The sequence below is a fragment of the Artemia franciscana genome, chromosome 10, assembly GCF_032884065.1.
Source record: "Artemia franciscana chromosome 10, ASM3288406v1, whole genome shotgun sequence".
NCBI lineage: Eukaryota > Metazoa > Arthropoda > Branchiopoda > Anostraca > Artemiidae > Artemia > Artemia franciscana.
Genome location: NC_088872.1, coordinates 45,982,775 through 45,997,304, shown reverse-complemented (window position 1 = coordinate 45,997,304; position 14,530 = coordinate 45,982,775). Strand labels below are relative to the sequence as shown.

The window sequence follows — 14,530 nt, the reverse complement described above, 5'->3', positions numbered from 1 at the left end:
GAAGTTAATTGTCGTTTAAGCTCAGGTGAAAACATGTAAAATTGTGGGTAAAAAATTTCAGAATCACGAGGGGACATCATGATTTTAGAAGTGTTTAGGTAAGGCATGGCCCGAAATCAGTTACTCCATGGTCGGTAAAGTATATTTTCCAATGTACTTACCCCCCTTGTATCCCTGGCCATGGAGCCTTTCGAGGGGGAATAAGTGTATTGTAATTCCATTTTGAATTGTATTTTGTATTGTATTGTATTGAATAATAATAATAAATTTCTTCTTCTTCTTCTAAAATGTATCAGTATTCAAGGATGGAAAGACATCAACAAGTTTCTTTCTGAATTAGACAACACATCTATGGGAATCAAACTTTCAGATAATATTTCTTTTTTCCATGTAGCATGTCTGGCGCTCCTAAGAGCTCCAGACCTGATGCTGGATGCAGACTCAGGAGAAATTGTTGTCCTCTCTGAATCTAAAAGTATCCTTAATCGTTGGGGCCGAAGGTTTCTTCGCCTCTTGTTTTAGGTTTTTATTTCTTCTTGGTAATGTAAAAGACTTCACAGCTTTAGATACACTTGGTGAATTTTTGTGTTCAAAAGGTATCTGCAATTGGTTGTAATCTGGCTGTTGATTGAGTAGGATTTTCCACCAGTAAGGTAGATCTTGAATAGCAATCTTAGAATTTTTTTTCCTCAATGTGGCTTTTGTGGCGAGGCAGAGGATGAAAGCCGAGTGTGTATCTCTCTGTACCTCTATTGCATATTTTTTGTGCTAATCTTTTAATTTTATGCATTTTAAAATACTTCTGAGCAAATACTCGACAGACTACTTCTCACACGAACTCTGGCTTATCTCCAAACTCAGGAATATACACTTAACCATATTCCAAGATTTAATTTCGAAAAACCTATTATACATAATTTTCTCGAGATCCAAGGCTGAAAAGAAGACTGAGAGCTTGGTAAAAATTCTAAGAAGTGGCAATAATGCTTTAGACTATTAAGCATAAAGTCTATTGAATACACTATTGAAAGCATTTTTTTTATTCTAATTACAGTTATTAATAACATGAAATAAAGCTTAAACACTCGTACATACAACAAAATGTAATTTTATTAAATTATAGAACAAAAGATATAAACTCTCTTGTGTGACTTTTACTGAGTCTTAAAAAGTAGAAACATGACTAGCAGTTGAAAAAAATACATGATCTCGGTAAATTGGCTTATGATCCTGAGGTGATACCCTGGCCTTCCAAAATAAAACACATTAAGTGCACAACAGGTTTCAGTGATGAATCTTGAAGGCCACTAGGGGCTATACGGAAAATGACAAAATATATTAATTCGACAAATAAGTAAATATGACATTTTGTAGTACCTCAAAATTGAATGATATATCGTCGCTGGTACACTTCAAGGTCGTATTTTACATTTTTAAAAGTCTATCATAGTTTCAAAAGCTGTTTGCCAAGTTGTTCTCAAACGGAAGAAAAGCAGCAGAACGTGCATCAGCAGGATCGAAACTTGATTTGAGAATACATTACCCTACCGATGTTCCCCTTAAGAACAGCTGAGTAAGTAGTTTTTGGCTATCATCTCAGAAGTTCATAAATTTTCAGATACGACCTATATGCATAACAACGACAATATGTCATCATCGATCGGTATAGCAGTGCAGAAAACTATACACAAGGTACGATACATGCAACATATCTTGAACAATGCCTGAGCCACATTATAGCCATAGTATTGAGCAATAAAAGCCACACCAGGCAAACTTTCTAGCAAAGAGATGTGTAGGAGTTTCAAGTCATCCTGGCGTAATATGAGCAAAAGGTGCACCTTAAGCAATAAGATGCATTAAGAATTCTAGCTGCTAGGCAGAAATTAAATACATATTTTAATTCAGGGCATGAAATTCCTATGAAATCACCTCCAAAAACCGTGGCACCAAAACCACAATTGACTTTTGTAATATATCCCGGGTGTAATTTGGAGAGCTGAGCTTCAAATGCAGTCTTTACGATTAAGCCCTCAGAGTTAAGATCTAAGGGCCAGAGAAACGTAGCTTTTATCGGGCACCTACTTCAGAGGATCAGTGGGTAAACGATAGCAGTACAAAAACAATGCCTTTTGCGCAAGACTTTCGAAACTAAACCTCATGGATACTATTAGTCAACTGCAGGATATTAATAGTTGCATGATTGATATCAATTTATTATTTAATTCTCCTATTATTCTTAAGTATCTTTATTATTAATAATGATCATTATTATTAATGATCAGACGATAATGTGTGATCAAGACCAATTTAGTCTTCAGGACTATTTATCAAGCGGTATTGCCGGCGATGATGATATACCAATTGTTGAGTTAAAGCCTATGAGGGAGAGTGATTATATTCGGTTAATAGATTATAATAGATTGAATATTCAGTTAATAGATTATATTCGATCAAATAGTTTAGTTAATTGGTAAGTAGTTACGTGGACTTTGGCACGACCGCAAACCCTCATAGGTTTTCTCCAACGCAAAAGTGATGTTTAATTTATTTATTTGTTTGTGAATTAATAAATTTATAACCAACTTATAACTTTAAAATTTTCATTTCATTAAAAAATATTTGTTAAATTTTAAATTTTTTATTATTAAGATATGAAGTTCTTTTATTATTAAGTATTTATTATTATTATTATTATTTAGCTCTTGTAATTTTCCTGCTAAGAGAAGGAAACGATAGAGGATTTCTTTTCGTTTGAAGATCACAACGAAATTTGACACCGTATTTGTCAATCAGTACCGGAAACTTGAAAAAATTTTAAGCTCAAATTGGTGCCATTTTCTTTGCGAATTGGAGCCGATTTGGTAAGTTGGCACCGACAAAAAACTACTTGTATCCAGCCATTAAGGCATAATTTAAAGATTAAAGAAGTTAGTAGCTTGGAGGAGCTGTTTCCCTATCTCAACGAATCTGTCAAAAAATATAAAAATAGCAATAATAAACGATACTTGACAACAAATTGGTGCCGATACGGGCTTTTAAATTTGGTTCTTGCCATTTAAACTTTCCACCTCTGTAGTACAAGCGTGACGGCAAAAAAAAAAAACATATATCACACAAAATTCTTGTCATTTTTTATCAATAGGTGTGACTGAGATGTGGCTCGGACAAATAATGAACCCAGTGTGTTTTCATTCGGGCGGCTGATTTCAAATATTTTCTAAAGCATGCGTTAATAACAGGTGCAACTGAGGGCTGACATCTGTGGGTAGTTTTTCAAGACAACATTTCGGTTCTCGTCAAAATACAGCAAAGTAAGAGAAGTCAGCTCCTTTGGTATACAGCATCGTGTTCGACTTTCAGGAACTGCTCGTAGTTTTTGGAGATATTCGCTAAGAAGAGCATAATTGGTCTGATGAGTTTTCTGGAAAATAAATTATTTTAATCTTGGAAATATTCACAGACACGGTTCAAGAAAACGCAGACAGCAATGCTATCGTTCATTTATTAAACGATAATATTGAAACATAGCATTAAATATATCTTGATTAAACATATTGAACAGGGAAATGCATCGTAAATGACCGGTAGACGTTTTGTAAAGTTATCATTTATTATCATACGATCTATAACGCGTATATTGTTATTGTTTTGACGTTAATAGACGTTCCATGTGCTTTGAGAGTAGAACAGAATTAGAAAGCGGCTCTCTTGCTTAATACAAAGGTTTCGATACATTACCTGATGATCGGGGGCGCAATTTGCTATGGGGCAGGGGAAGCAAATACCTCCTCCAAACCCAAGCTTGCCCCCCCAGAATTCATTTGCCCCCCCAGCTGAAATTTAGTTTCTGCAAAAATCCTGTCAAGACTAAGATAAGCCTGCATAATTCAAGTATCCATAGAAACAGGCCAGTTTTCTTTTGTATATCTTTGCCTTTACGGTAACATATGGATCATTTTTCAGTTTTCACTGTAATTTTTACTTTTGCCCACCCCCTTGATTTTGACGAAATTACATCACTGCTGGGGTCAAATTCCAGCATCTCAATTATCATTCAAGTATTTATTAACATTTAAAGTTTATACACCTATTTAAATTTATAAGCTATTTATGAATAACCTCAGTCTCAAAATAAAAAAAAAGATCATCAAAGAACCTAAATCGTACCTTAATTATTTTGAATAAAACTAAGATTTTGAAATTCAGCAAATATGACAAATGGATTTTTATCAACTAGAACAAAAAAGTTTTCCTCCAAACCCCTTGAACTTTCCACAAGAAACTCTTCACCCTTAACAAACAAGACACCATAATTAGCATGTATTACATTTGATTACAGAAAACAGAAAAAAAGAGAACAGAAAACAGTTACTGCGTCATGACTACCATTGTGAATTTGAAATATACCAAGATTCACTTACTAAAAACCCAGGGTTTGAATAGAAACCCCAATATATTAATATATTTTAATAATACATGTGCTTGACATACTGTTTGAGGGTATGTTTAATATAGTTTCCCAAGGCGCGAAGTTCAGGAAGGAAATCCCAGGATCTTGAGACAGCCTCAGTGTGTGAAAGTGCTATGATATACTGTATATCCACATATTTTTGCCCTGACTAGACAAAGAATATTAGTAGTTATAGTCTCACCTATTATTGTCCATACAAACCATGCGATCAAGAAAAAAAAACACTAGTCTTAGTATACAGTTTAATTTAGCCTTAATGCAATAAAACTTTCATTTTTATTGTCTGTAAAACTCTTTATTTTCAGAAACTTACATTTTGATTTTAGACAATAATTTTATTTTATGGTTTATTTAAATTATTTAATGTTTTAGTAGTATTTATTAATTTAGTTTCGTTAATTCTATTTGATCAATTTTAATTTAGTCTAGTTAATTTAAGCATGCACTGGTATCGCTTACATTTTTTGAATACTTCCAAATTATTCTTGCTGCAATTTTTTTTGCAATATTGCAAAATGACCGCAATGTTTTCCACTGTTTTAGCTTAACTTTGTCAAAATTGTAAATAAGTTAAAAGCAATAATAATATTGATAGGTATTGGATTCCCTATTGCATGTCGTACCACACGCACGTATGACAAGGCTTCAAAACCTCCTTCTTCATCTGAAATATCAAAAAGTGCTGTTTTCTCCACAATTTTCAGTGTTTTTCATTGATTTCACCACTTTTGTGCTTTACTCAAGTCACCCTCTACTCAAATTGGATTGCTACTTATGTGCATGTCAAGTCAAGTGCATAATAGTCTTATTTTATTTTTTAGTTCTGATTGTTTTTCAAGCAATCCCAAGAATAATCTCGTGGAAAATCCTCCCAAGTTCCGCCATAGAAGGTTCTTTCCACGTAAAATTCTTCGACCAGGAAATTACCCCCAGATAATTCCATCCTCGCTGCGAATTCCCCCTCCCCCAGAAAATTTCTTGCTTATGATTCCGCCTGAAAGAAATCCTTAGCATACTTTCATTTGAAGAAAAAACTTGTTTTTATTTAAATTTTTATCCTTTTTAAGGTCGCAGGGGAATCCTCCCTTTGTAAAAAATGTTTTCCCAGAAACCCCCACCCTCAATGGAAAATTTCCTCAGCAAAATTTTTACTCATGGAGAATCTCTCCTTATGATATTTTCCCCATGGGGAATTTCTCCTGTGGAAAATATCCCCACACAAAAATTTCCTAGAGAATTCCAACTCCGCTGAATATTTCCCCCTGAGAGTTCCACCAAAGCATTGCCACATGTAAAATGTGGAAAAAATTCCTATCTTGTGGTGCTTCCTCCAGTGGTTCTGGGGGGTTGTGTCATCTCCCAAGACGTAGCTATTGATCTTTCGACCATACTGAACAAAATGGCTATCTCAAAACTTGGATCAGGCGACTTATTGGGTAAAAAATGGCGTAAGGGGAGGAGGGATTAGATACCCCCCAATATTTTGGATCGATTGGAAAGGGCACCTGAAATTTAAATTTCTGTTAAAATCAGCCCTCTCCTGATGTTCTATGGCCATTGGCTCAATACGATCACCCCTGGGAAAAAATAACACGCATCCGTGATCATTTCTTGCAAACACGACATTTTTTTCAAACAGGAGCTTCAAACCTCTACGGTGTGGTTCTTTGATGCCCTGAATATGATCGTCTAAGGTTAATTTAGTAGTGTCACATCTAGTAGTGTCTAAGGTTAATTTAAAGCTGAAATTTCGGAAGGATAACTACCTCCCAGAAAATTATGATGTTGGTAGACTCCAGGATGAAAATTTGAGAAAAAACTTCCAGGAACAGTTGAATACTAAATTTGAGAGTTTAAAACTTGACAATGTGGAAGATGGATGGAATAATTTCAGAAAAACAATTTGTGAAGTTCCTGATGGTGTCTTAGGGAAGAGTGCTAAGACTGCAACTAGGAATATTAGTGAAAAAGCCTTAGGTTTAATAGAGAGTAGAAGGGGTTTTTACAAGAATTATCTTTGTGATAGGTCGTATGAAAACAAAAGGAATGTAAAGAAAGTGGAGAAAGCATTAATATATTAACTAAGGAGATGTGAAGTGGAGACCATAGATAAAATTGCTGAGGATCTGGAAAATGCGGCTAGACGGCATAATAGTAAAATATTATATTGGCATGTTAATTAATTGAAAGGGAGTAGCCAATCTGGAGTAGTCCCAGTTAAAGATAGAAATAGGGCCACAATTAGTGATAAGGAAAAAGTTAAAGAAAGACGGGGTGGAAAATTTTGAGAATGTGCTAAACCGAGACACAGTTGCAAGAAAAGATATAGATGAAAATGAAAAAGTTTGTGATTCCTTAGATGCGAAGGAAGATTTTTTTTTGCGAGGAACAATTAGCGACAGTACTAAAAGGATTAAAAAATAATAAGGCTCCAGGTTCTGATAGTGTTATTAATGAGTTTCTTAAATATGGTGACTCTGAGGTTAAGAATAAGCTGCTGAAGATTATGAACAAGATTTTTGAAAAATGGGAAGTACCCAACGATTTTAGGAAAACCTTAATTAAACCACCGTATAAGAAAGGTGACAAGAGTGAGTGTCGTAATTATCGAGACATTAGTCTGGTCTCTGTAGGTAGCAAATTACTGAGTAATATGATACTTTTTAGACTGAGAGATGCTGTAGACAATGTTTTAAGGCAAGAACAATGCGGTTTTAGAAAAGGTAGAGGATGTGTCGACCAAGTTTACACTTTTAGGTTAATAATTGAGAAGTCCCTTCGTTGTCAAACACCTTTGGTTCTCAGTTTTATCGAGTCTGGTCTCTATATGTAGCAAATTACTGAGTAACATGATACTTTTTAGACTGAGAAATTCTGCAGACAAAGTTTTAAGGGAAGAACAATGCGGTTTTAGAAAAGGTAGAGGATGTATCGACCAAGTTTTCACTCTTAGGTTAATAATTTACAAGTCCCTTCGTTGTCAAACAGCTTTGGTTCTCAGTTTTATCGAATATGAGCAAGCGTCCGATTCTGTTGATAGAAGAGCGTTAGCAAAGGTCTTATCCTTATATGGTATACCAGAAAAATACATTAAAGTGATTTGTGCTATGTACGAGAATAATGCTGCTGCGGTTAAGGCAGGAAATAAGGTTAGCAACTGGTTTTGTATTAAATCAGGAGTTATGCAGAGTTGTGCTCTATCCCCCTTTATATGGATCATTTTGATGGACTTCGTCTTAAGGAGCACAGGAAAGGCAATTTGAGACCACGGAATCAAATGGGGAGGAAAAGCGCTCCTGGACTTAGATTATGCTGATGATTTAAGCATATTAGATGAAAATGTGAGCAAAATGAATAAATTTTAGAGATTTTGAGAGTTCAGGGTGCTAAAATAGGCTTGAAAATTAATGTTAAGAAGACTAAGTCACTAAGGCTAGGAATAAGTGAAGATGAAAAGGTGATATTGGGTAACGAAAAGATTGATCAGGTTGGAAGCTTCACTTACCTTGGTAGTATTATTAGTAAAGACGGTGGGAGCAGTGAAGATGTTAAAAGCAGAATAGCTAAGGCTCAGGGTGTTTTACCACAATTAAAAAAAGTTTGGAAGAATAGAAAAATAAGTCTGCAAACCAAGATTAGAATATTGGAAGCTACAGTGATGACAGTGGTCAAATATGGCACTGAAGCATGGGCGCTCCGAAAAGCAGATGAAAATCTACTAGATGTTTTCCAGAGAAATTGCCTACGGATTGTTCTGGGTACCCGGCTGACTAACCATATTTCAAACAGTAGGTTGTACTAAAAATGTGGTTCAATCCCGCTTTCTAGGGCTATAATGAAAGAAAGGTCGAGATGGCTAGGCCAAGTTGTGCGGATGAAGGATGACAGATTACCGAAGATTGTCCTTTTTGGCCAACCGTCTGGGGCTACACGGAAAGCAGGTCGTCCTTGTCTGGGTTGGGAGGATGTCATAAATAAAGATTTAAAGGAAATGGGAACTTCCTGGGAGGGTGTAAACCTTGAATAGATTAATCCTTGAATAGATTAGGTTGGAAGAGGAGCGTGCGTAGCTGTGTTGGCCTCAGGCAGCTTGGTACTGTAGTGAGCTATTAGTAGTAGTAGTAGTAGTAGTAGTACTAGAATCTGATGCTGTGATTTTCATTAAAATTCCTTGACTTTTAGGGGTGTTACCTCCCTTTTTCGAAAATCAGGTAAATTTTTCAGACTTTAAGCCTTTCACTGGCAATACTAAAGTTAATGAATCTTATATTTTTGTATTCAACATAATAAGCCAACTTTTTTTTCATATTTCTATTGACCTCAAATTCTGTTTTTTAGAATTTCGGTTACTATGAGCCGCATCGCTCCTTACTTACAGTTCGTTACCACGAACTGTTTGATTCTTAGTAAATTCACCTAACAGTAAGAAAGAAGAGTAATATAAGGAAAAAAAGTGCAGATCTTGGTATACATTTATGTTCGATTTGATTTTATTATGACAGTTTCCTATTTCAGCTTTCCAAAAAGTGCTGATTATATTGTGATAGCTGGCCCAGGGAACCTTTAACTCATATTTCAATGTGCAGTATTTTAGATGATAAGTCACTGACCAGAAACGAATACAAAAAATAGCTTGCGTAAGTTAAAAGTTTCTTACTTTTAACGTCAAAAGTCACACTAGGTGCAAAAACAGAAAACAGATAGAGGTAAATATTCTGTTCAAGAAAAAGTGGATATTATAAAAAAATAAACTTAGCTTCAGTAAATTTCTTTCATCCTTGTAATCTGATCAGTAGTATTTCTAAAGAAACCTTAGAAAACTATATCACGAGTAAATATCCCTGTTAAAAGTTTTGTAGATACTCAGGATGAAAACGTTTACAAGGTTTTTCATGAAAAAAAAAAAACAGCTGATTGTAGATTTAGTAACATACAAGATGGATATTTCATAAACATTTGACACACGACTGCTACTACTACTACTACTACTAAAAACTCACCGTAGCATCACGCAACCTGAGGCCAACACAGCTACGCAAGCTCCTCCTCCAGCCAAACCTTTTCAAAGCCTCCCTTTTTACGCCCTTCTAGGATGTTCCCATTTCATTTAACTTTTTCTTTAAGACGTCATCCCACCCCAGACGAGGACGACCTGCTTTCCGTTTAGCACTAGACGGTTGGCCAAAAAAGGACAATCTTCGGCAATCTGTTATTCTTCATCGACACAACATGCCCTAGCCATCTCAACCTATCTTTCATTATACCCCTAGAAAGCAGGATTAAATCACATTTTTCATACAGTCTACTGTTTGAAATACGGTCAGTCAGTCGGGTACCCATTACAATCCGAAGGCAATTTCTCTGGAAAACATCTAGCAAATCTTCATCCGCTTTTCGGAGCGCCCATATGTCAGAGCCATATTTAACCACTGACATAACTACAGCTTCTAATATTCTAATCTTGGTTTGCAGACTATTCTTCCAAACTTTCTTTTTTAACTGTGAAAAAACACATACAGCCTTGACTGTTTAGTTTTTCATCGTTTTAAAAAGTAGAGTTGTGACAAAGACTCAAACTTTAGCGTAAAGAGCGAGGCGTTGAGAAGGGGACAACCTCTTTCATATACGGAACAATTTCTGTTCGTTTTAAGTTTTAATGTCGCTCCTTACTTATAGTTAAAAATACTTGTTTTTTTATTTAATTCTCGTACATAGCACTAATCGCTTTAATATATTTTTCTAGTATACCATACAAGGATAAGAACTTTGCTAAGACTCTTCTATCAACGGAATCGAACACTTGCTCAGAATCTATAAAACTGAGGGCCAAAGGTTTTTGACAACTCTGGCATTTCTCAATTATTAGCCTAAGAGTGAAAATTTGGTCGACTCATCCTCTACCTTTTCTAGAACCGCACTTTTCTCTATTAAAACTTTGTCTTCAGCATGTCTCAGTCTAGAAAGTATCATATTACTAAGTAATTAGAGTACCTACAGAGATCAGACTAATGCCTTGATAATACTACACTCACTATTGTCACCTTTCTGACACAGATGGTTCAATTAAGGTTTTCCTAAAATTGCTAGGTACTTCCCCTTTTTCGAAAATCATATTCCCGATATTTAGTAATTTATTTCTAACCTCAGAGCCACCATATTTAAGAAACTCATTTACCACACTATCAGCACCGGGAGCCTTATTATTTTTTTAATCCTTACAACACTGTCACCAATTCTTCCTCACAAAATAAATCTTCCTTCACATCCAAGGCATCACAAACTTTTCATTTTCCTTTATATATTACCTGCAACTCCATCTCGGTTTAGCACATTCTCAATATGTTCTTCCAATCTTTCTTTAACTCTTCCCTTATTGCTAATTGTGGTCCCGTTCCTATATTTAACTGGGACACGTCCGGATTGACTACTCCCTCTCAGTTTTTAATATGGCAGTACTGTATTATGCCATCTAGCTGCATCTTCCCGATTGTCTGCAATTTCATCCATGACTTCTACTTCAAACCATTTTAGTTCCTATTTTGATACTTTCTCCACTTTTTTTACATTCCTTTTGCTTTCATATAATGACTTTCTTGCCTATGACACAATCAGCAAATTCACGTTTTTTTTTTCAAAAATTATTCCACCCATCTTCCGCATTGTCAAATATTAAACTCTCAAGTTTAGCATTCAACTGTTCCTGGAAATTTTCTCTCAAATTCTCATCCTGGAGTCTACCAACATCATAGCTTCCTAGGAGGTAGTTACCCTTCCGAAATTTCAGCTTTAAATTAACCCTAGACACTACTAGGTTGTGATTTTTACTTTATCAATAAGGTTTGCTGTCTTACTTTCACGTGAACACCAAGTTAACTTATGGGCCAATTTATGACCAAACACCGTATTGGTTATAATCAGATGTTATACCCACAAAATTGCTGAAGTCTGTAGCCATTACTGTTTTCTTTTCCGACACCAAATTTACCTATGCTAGGATACCTTCTATCCCTTTTTCTACCGACCTGAACGTTAAAATCTCATATTAAAACACAATATTTCTACCTGGGACCCTGTATATTTGCTCCTGTAACTGTAAGTAAAATTTATCTGAGTCACTAGTATCTCCGTCAGTCGGCTCTACAGCGACATATAATACTATGATAATAATAATAATAATCTTTATTCTCTCCATTTATCACAATGCAATAACATGGGTATCGTCAAACAAAAAAAAGGAGAAAAACGCAAAAAGATGCAACATAAAGAACACGCATGATGAGCTGTCACTCCGATTTGAGGATATTGTCGTTGTAGTGCTTCACGTAGTATGGAACGAAGGAGTTTAAAAATCTTGTCATTGAGTGTGTAGGTGGCCACTCTAACAGTTCTTTTCACTCTTTAAAAGTTGCCAGCCTCGTCTTGTGTGCGTGGGTCACTGAAGTAAACTGAGGCAGGATATCTCGGTGTGTTGTAACTGATACCCTGAACTTTTTAGTCATAAAATGAGCAATTAGTATCCTATCATTAGTACCTTTCCAGGCTAAACAAGAGTTAGCAGCTTCCTTATTCATCACGAGCCCTACTCCCTGTCTAAGCACCCAATCTTTCCTGTCTGAGTAAACAAATTCTATATCACCTAATTTCATGCTTCCTATCCCTGGGATATGAGTTCCTGAAACTGCTAATAAGTCCAGTTCAAATCGTCTGAATTCTTTAGTCAAAATTTCGATACTATAGTCATATTTAACGTTGTAACGTTCCAAGTTCCATTTTCATGTTCTTTAAATCATTGAAATTAGGAAAAGCAATGATCTCAGATACCATCTCAGGACGGGGAGGACATATTTTCTTAAGTCTACACCGAAGCGCTTAAACCGGCGTAGAATCGGGTAGCAAGAAGTCTCTGGGACCTCCAGTGTGAATGGAGGCTTTGTGCAGACCTGGGCCCATCTTGGTCACAACATGGTTTTTCAGAACTTGGTGATGCTCTTCTATCAACAAGAGTAGGAATTCTGCACAGACATTCTCTATTCTATTACCTCCGACTCATTGTATATTCATGCCTACAAATATTATGCTGCTACGAGGAGGTAGCCCACAGTAGTTAAATCAGCTAGGAAAAGGTTTATCAGCCCGAAAACGCACGTCAAAACAGACCAAGCCCAGAAGAATTATTCATTAATCAGCATCCCATGCAAATGCTGTGTCGTTTATTAGGCAATAATTTTCTCGAGGGTCACCACTCCTCAAGTGGGAAGAGTAAAATCTCAATTTTACGCCCTGCCGCAGGTGTCCTCCTATAGAGGATCCTCCCGTGATAGTGTTCTGCGGCACTATGCCATTTAACCCATTACTGGAAGAAGGTTTGTTTCTCACGGGACGTGTGGACAAGCCGGTGGGCCCTTTTGAGAGTATATTAGAGGGACCTTCTTCCTCCTTCACCTGGATTTATGGTCCCGGACCAGGGTGCCCCAGTTTCTACTATGGAACCCAGGGACAAGGCCTTCCCTTGGTCCACACCTCTTATGGAGGTACACTACGCATATGTAGTGCCTTCCCCAACCGCCACTTGGGGATGCGCTGAGTGGCCTTGGGATGGACCCTTAAAGCTGGCACAAGGTAAATACATTTTCTTATAATCATAATTTAGCAGTCGCAAATAATAACATTACCTACCACAGCTTACATGTTCAATATTGACATTATTTTGAATAGGATCACTCCCTACCGTTAGATCCAAAAGTTCAAAAAACAAGTTTGTTATTCAATCTTTAGCCCCGTTTTCTTTACCAGGGAAATTCTTTGATCTTGACCCCACTTCTCAAAGAAATGGTGTAATTGATATATCTGATTTTAAGTAATAATCTATGCACAAAGACAAAGGTAGACTACAAGGCTAAAATAATAACCAAAACACAGAAGAATAGCTGTTAATCTCTAAAAGTAACAGGGGAAAAAAGTATAAAAGTTATGGAAATAAAAAAAGTAATGTATATTCTAGACAAAAGGTGAAGCTGAAAGAAATAAAAAAATATCAAAGCCACAAAAATAAAGCTGAAAGATATAAAAAATAAAAAGAAGATACAAAAACAAAGCGGAAAGAAGTAAAAAAAACACCTAAACCACAAAATAAAAGAATTGAAAAAATAATAAAGCCACAAAAATAAAGCTGAAAGAAAAAATCAAAGCACAATTTTTTTTCCTGGTTTGGGTTGTAGGGCACCTAGAAAGATGTCTGTTCAACCTTTTTATGATGTTTACTGGAAAATACCCCTTTCTTTAAAATATTCCCCTAAAAAAAAGAAAAACACAATTCTCCCCTAGATTCTACAAAATAAAAATTTGTCCCTCGCCCCTACATTTTCAGTAAATTCAAACCCCTGGACAAGGCTTGAAGAAAAAAGAAAACTCAAGTAATAGATCTTTAAGCAGTTGCTTTTTCCGAGACAGCAGTTGTTCTCTATTTAAAACAACAAGAAGAAAAGAACACTAACAGCATAGGGCATTTGTTTTCTGTGTTACCAGTTTATGCTCCCGTTCTGCCTTTAAAATTAAATTAAAGCAAACAAGTTTTTTCAACTAAAAGTAAGGAGTGCGCATTAAAACTTAAAACAAACATAAATTATTACGTATATAAGGGGGTTCGCCCCCTCGTGAATACCTTGCTCTTTATGCTAAAGTTCGAATGTTGTTCCAACTCTTTAAATGAACCCTGAATCACAAACGCCGTTTAATGAGAATAAATATCTCTTTTGAAAATGCTAAAAATATTTTAGCGTAAAAAGCGTGACACTGACGAGGGGACGAACGTACGTAATATTTTCTGCTCATTTTTAAGTTTTAATGTTGCTCCTTACTTTCAGTTGAATGTTAATTTCTGATCATTTTTTAGGTAATGTTGGGAAATCCGTGCCCCCTTCGTGTGAAATTTTCTTCCCCTATGAAAAACTCCTCCATGGAAAGATCTTCCCACGTAACCTCCTCCCCCCTCACACCTACCAGAAAAAAATCCCCCTTGAAAACATCTGTAAACGTCCTAATAACCAATACTATATG

General features: G+C 35.9%; 1 protein-coding gene across 2 annotated transcripts in view; it reads right to left on the bottom strand.

Annotated features, from left to right (window-relative positions):
• Positions 1–1,088: 1,088 nt before the first annotated feature.
• The window catches only part of LOC136032260 (bone morphogenetic protein 3-like), a 54,184-nt gene continuing 40,742 nt past the window's right edge, over positions 1,089–14,530 (bottom strand). For both annotated transcript variants that reach the window (XM_065712508.1, XM_065712507.1), the window contains one exon: positions 1,089–3,424. In XM_065712508.1, coding sequence (XP_065568580.1) covers positions 3,233–3,424 — 192 coding nt within the window. In that variant the 3' untranslated portion in view covers positions 1,089–3,232. The remainder of the gene's footprint in view (positions 3,425–14,530) is intronic.